The sequence below is a fragment of the Procambarus clarkii genome, chromosome 8 (assembly GCF_040958095.1).
Source record: "Procambarus clarkii isolate CNS0578487 chromosome 8, FALCON_Pclarkii_2.0, whole genome shotgun sequence".
Taxonomy (NCBI): domain Eukaryota; kingdom Metazoa; phylum Arthropoda; class Malacostraca; order Decapoda; family Cambaridae; genus Procambarus; species Procambarus clarkii.
The window spans coordinates 6,888,289-6,893,618 of NC_091157.1; the positions used below are offsets into that span (position 1 = coordinate 6,888,289).

General features: G+C 46.9%; 1 protein-coding gene across 1 annotated transcript in view; it reads left to right on the forward strand.

Annotated features, from left to right (window-relative positions):
* The first annotated feature begins 1,098 nt into the window (after window positions 1-1,098).
* The window catches only part of LOC138359515 (involucrin-like), a 39,434-nt gene continuing 35,202 nt past the window's right edge, over window positions 1,099-5,330 (forward strand). The window contains exons 1-2 of the mRNA XM_069318854.1: window positions 1,099-1,209; window positions 2,552-2,902. Coding sequence (XP_069174955.1) covers window positions 1,099-1,209; window positions 2,552-2,902 — 462 coding nt within the window. The remainder of the gene's footprint in view (window positions 1,210-2,551; window positions 2,903-5,330) is intronic.

Consider the following 5,330-nt stretch of genomic DNA (forward strand, 5'->3'; position numbering starts at 1 on the left):
GTTCGATCCTTGGGAAGGACGTGACACTTGGGAATGTTCACTCACACCACATTCCTCTGTTCATCTAGCAAGAAATAGAGACCAGGACGATAAATGGCCTAGGAGGAACTTGATAAACCTTTCACAGGCCTCTGTCTCCCGACTATGGTAAACATTAGCAGGGTTGGCGGACTTGTGCAGGGCCCAGTCTTGATGACGACGACTGGACGGAAGTCTAAACTTGCCCGGCCCGGACCGCGTGATGTGAGTGTGTGACCATTTAGCCTCGATACTGACGTCAGGCGTTCCACTTCAACGGCCCGGATTGATACGACGACGTCTGGTGCCCCTGTCGTCTGGGGGTCACTGGGGGAAGTGGATAGATTTCCTCTGGGACTTCGGGCGGAAAGACGGTGTCCGGCGCCGGCTTGACAAAGAGATGCCAAGAGTTGCCGGATCTTGGTGGCCCTTCTGGTGTGCCCTCGGAGCATGGTGGGCATGTGGCTCTTCCTCTGCTGGAGGTCACTGGAAGACATTTTTAAGTTTTTGCCCAATTAGGATCAACATTTTTAAGGGGCCATTGCGATTCTGCCGTTTGGTTGCGACTTTGCTCGATACTCAGAAATTCACAGGATGCCTGACGCCTTACTGCTGGTCACTGTGTGTCGATATAGTCTTCCTGCTGCACACATAAATCACAATAGCGTGATGCATCAAATGAACAACTCCACAAGGGCCGTGACGAGGATTCGAACCTGCGACCGAGAGCATCCCAGACGCTGCCTTAATCGACTGAACTACGACATGGTAAAAGAATTGCAACCAGAAATTCAACTGAAAGCAGGATCCAAGTAAATTAAGTTAAATTTCTGGTTGCAATTCTTTTACCATGTCGTAGCTCAGTCAATTAAGGCAGCGTCTGGGATGCTCTCGGTCGCAGGTTCGAATCCTCGTCATGGCCCTTGTGGATTTGTTCGTCTTCCTGCTGGCTTCGTGCGAAAGTGTGTTTGGCACTCACCTTCCCGAGAGGACTCCAGGGTTACCCAACGCCTAACAGTGTGTTTATTTGCCCAAAGGCGAAGTTGCTTTCCGGCGACAGGCGACGTGTCTACAGCGGAAATGCTTTACCGTTTACTCTACATGGGAACGCCGGGACACGTCTGGCACTTGTACCATCGTGACCCAAAAACAACAACAGTGCAGGCGATGAGTCACAATAACGCGGCTAAAGTAAGTTGACCAGACCACACATTAGAAGGTGAAGGGACGACGACGTTTCGGTCCGTCCTGGACCATTCTCAAGTCGATTGATTGACAATCGATGTCAATCGATTGACAATCGTTTCTGTCCAGGACGGCCTGAAATGTCGTCGTCCCTTCACCTTCTAGTGTGTGGTCTGGGCAGCAACAACAGTGCCATAGGCTCACGTATGACCAATATAAGCCAATGTTATCGATTCGTGTCTCATCGATTCTGTACGGTGGGCTATATTTAAATCTTGTGATATACTGTATACCGTTTATATATCACAAATATCAGTTAAGGCAATAGGAAATAGTTTCCTGACGCAAAGCATCTGTCTAGAGATGGTTCTCGCAGTGGTAAGACACGCGCTTCGCGAGCGATTTGGCCAGGGTTCGCATCCTGGCCGGGGGAGGATTGAATAGGTGCCAATCCTTAACTGAACGTCTCTGTTCACCCTGTAGTGAATGGGTGTTAAAACGATTTGGCGGATCGTATTCATGGGGAAAAGCAAGACTAAGGACCTGGCTGAAACGCTATGTGGCTTTATAAGAATGTAAAAACTCTTGTATATTTATAAATAATAATAATAATAATATTTACGTACGCTTGGTTCACTCTTACCCAGTTTAAATGGGTCCGCCCTCTAAGTACCCCGCTTTCTCTGTGTCATATTTTCTCTTCGTTTTCTCTGACAACTTTCATTGCAAGCATGTTGAGGTGACTGTTCCAGATTAAGCTAAATTATATATTAATTTTGTCAATAAAGATATAATAACTGCTCCGGCTATTCGGTGTATAATCTTCCAAACTCCGTAAGTATTAACATATATAACCTTAGTTCACTAATATTACCGAAATACAAATAAAATACTTTAACATCAAAGTAACAAAATACCGAAGATTCGCCCAAGAACATTTTCCATCTTTAACTCATTTTCATTTGAACTTTAACAACAATTTTCTTCTTTGAACTCATCAGGACTAATTTTCAATAGCTTGTCTCTCCTTCTCAAAATGGCATTAGTATTCCAGTCGAGTTGGCACTTCGTATTAATTTTATTACAGGGTGGTTTGCGATACAGAATGTAAAGTTACCATTCCTTGTAACTTATGATGATGTATTCTGAATCCACAACGTGAGGAGTTCGTAAGGTTAAGAACTCTACTCTGATTGAGAGCCTTAAATATACAACCACATATAACCCCACTTTGATGGAGCGCCTTACATACACAACCACATACTCTCAAACATCTTTCTCTCAAGAGTCTTGGGAAAGATATCTTTAATAATTATCTTTTATAATAAATAATTATTATTTTGTCCAGAGTTGCCAAGAACAAACCTTCCTGGAAGTTAAAAGTCCAATGCCGGGGCCTGGTCAAGTCCAGTGCCGGGGCCTGGTCAAGTCCAGTGCCGGGCCCTGGTCAAGTCCAGTGCCGGGCCCTGGTCAAGTCCAGTGCCGGGCCCTGGTCAAGTCCAGTGCCGGGCCCTGGTCAAGTCCAGTGCCGGGCCCTGGTCAAGTCCAGTGCCGGGCCCTGGTCAAGTCCAGTGCCGGGCCCTGGTCAAGTCCAGTGCCGGGGCCTGGTCAAGTCCAGTGCCGGGCCCTGGTCAAGTCCAGTGCCGGGCCCTGGTCAAGTCCAGTGCCGGGCCCTGGTCAAGTCCAGTGCCGGGCCCTGGTAAAGTCCAGTGCCGGGCTCTGGTCAAGTCCAGTGCCGGGCCCTGGTCAAAAGCCTGCAGATCCCCCCACATTAAAGCCCCAAGACCACCCCTCCCCACGATCAAAAGCCTCTCAGCCCCCCCCCCCCCTCCTCATCAAAATACGTCTGACTTATCAAAACCTTTCAGGTCAGAGTCCTTTTGGTCTAGAATCCCAAGTAAATCAAGAGTTTCTGGTCAATACCTTTTTTTTTTGCAAATACTGAATTATAATCCCCAGAGACACCCAGGTCTAGAGCCTGTCATCTAGTGTCTCTGTGGTCTAGAACCTCTTTGGTCTAGTGTCTGTGGTCTAAACCCTCCCTGGTCTAGTGTCTGTGGTCTAGAACCCTCCTGGTCTAGTGTCTGTGGTCTAAACCCTCCCTGGTCTAGTGTCTGTGATCTAGAACCCTCCTGGTCTAGTGTCTGGTCTAGAACCCTCCTGGTTCAGAATTTCTATTCCGGCATATATAAAGGTCAATCCAACTTGGCAGAACTTGCTGACGGAAGATTATTACTCATATGAATATTATCACACTGCAGTCATCATGAGGCAACCATCACACTACAGTCATCATGAGGCAACCATCACACTACAGTCATCATGAGGCGACCATCACACTACAGTCATCATGAGGCAACCATCACACTACAGTCATCATGAAGCGACCATCACACTACAGTCATCATGAGGCAACCATCACACTACAGTCATCATGAGGCGACCATCACACTGCAGTCATCATGAGGCAACCATCACACTGCAGTCATCATGAGGCAACCATCACACTACAGTCATCATGAAGCGACCATCACACTACAGTCATAATGAGGCAACCATCACATTACAGTCATCATGAGGCAACCATCACACTACAGTCATCATGAGGCGACCATCACACTGCAGTCATCATGAGGCAACCATCACACTGCAGTCATCATGAGGCAACCATCACACTACAGTCATCATGAAGCGACCATCACACTACAGTCATCATGAGGCAACCATCACACTGCAGTCATCATGAGGCAACCATCACACTACAGTCATCATGAAGCGACCATCACACTACAGTCATCATGAGGCAACCATCACACTACAGTCATCATGAGGCAACCATCACACTGCAGTCATCATGAGGCAACCATCACACTACAGTCATCATGAAGCGACCATCACACTACAGTCATCATGAGGCAACCATCACACTACAGTCATCATGAGGCAACCATCACACTACAGTCATAATGAGGCAACCATCACATTACAGTCATCATGAGGCAACCATCACACTGCAGTCATCATGAGGCAACCATCACACTGCAGTCATCATGAGGCAACCATCACACTGCAGTCATCATGAGGCAACCATCACACTGCAGTCATCATGAAGCGACCATCACACTGCAGTCATCACGAAGCCACCATCATACTGTAATCATCATGCGACAACCATCACACTACAACCACTTTGCTTCTTGTCCAGTCCCGTGTATAATAAAGTAATCTCTAGGTATGATAGCCTGGCGCTGCCTTAACGCGTCATGCAGTAAAAACAAGTTCCAGGAGACAATGTGTTCGTCTAAAGTTTTCATTGACAGCAAAAACGTAACTCTGCGCCCAGTTGTCAACGAGCAGGTGAGGAAACATTATTTAACTTCCTCAAATGGACGACGGTGTTATTGAATTGGCTGTGTGTGTGTGTGTGTGTGTGTGTGTGTGTGTGTGTGTGTGTGTGTGTGTGTGTGTGTGTGTGTGTGTGTGTGTGTGTGTGTGTGTGTGTATGAGTGAGAGAGAGTGTGTGTGTGTGTGTGTGTGTGTGTGTGTGTGTGTGTGTGTGTGTGTGTGTGTGTGTGTGTGTGTGTGTGTGTGTGTGTGTGTATGAGTGAGAGAGAGTGTGTGTGTGTGTGTGTGTGTGTGTGTGTGTGTGTGTGTGTGTGTGTGTGTGTGTGTGTGTGTGTGTGTGTGTATGGGGGTGAGTGAGAGAGAGTGTTTTTGTGTGTACTCACCTATTTATGCTTGTGGGGGTTGAGCTTTGGCTCTTCGGTCCCGCCTCTCGACTGTCAATCTACCGGTGTACAGATTCTTGAGTCAACTGGGCTCTATCAAACCTACATTTGAAACTGTGTATGGAGTCTGCCTCCGCCACATCCTTCTCTTCCATTCATCCTTCCACGCCAATATAGGCTTTCTGCATTTTCCGTAATTCTCATGTTCTGATGTTCTCACAGAGTAATAACCCGTGAAGATCATTTCACAGATGATTACAGATGTCACTGAGCGCCATACTTTTTTCAGATCCCATGAAAGTGAAACAATAGCACTGTTATACAATTGTTCTATTAAGAATGTAGCCAGATGTTTCACCAGACACAAACTCGGCGCTTAAGTATCATTTCTATCAAACC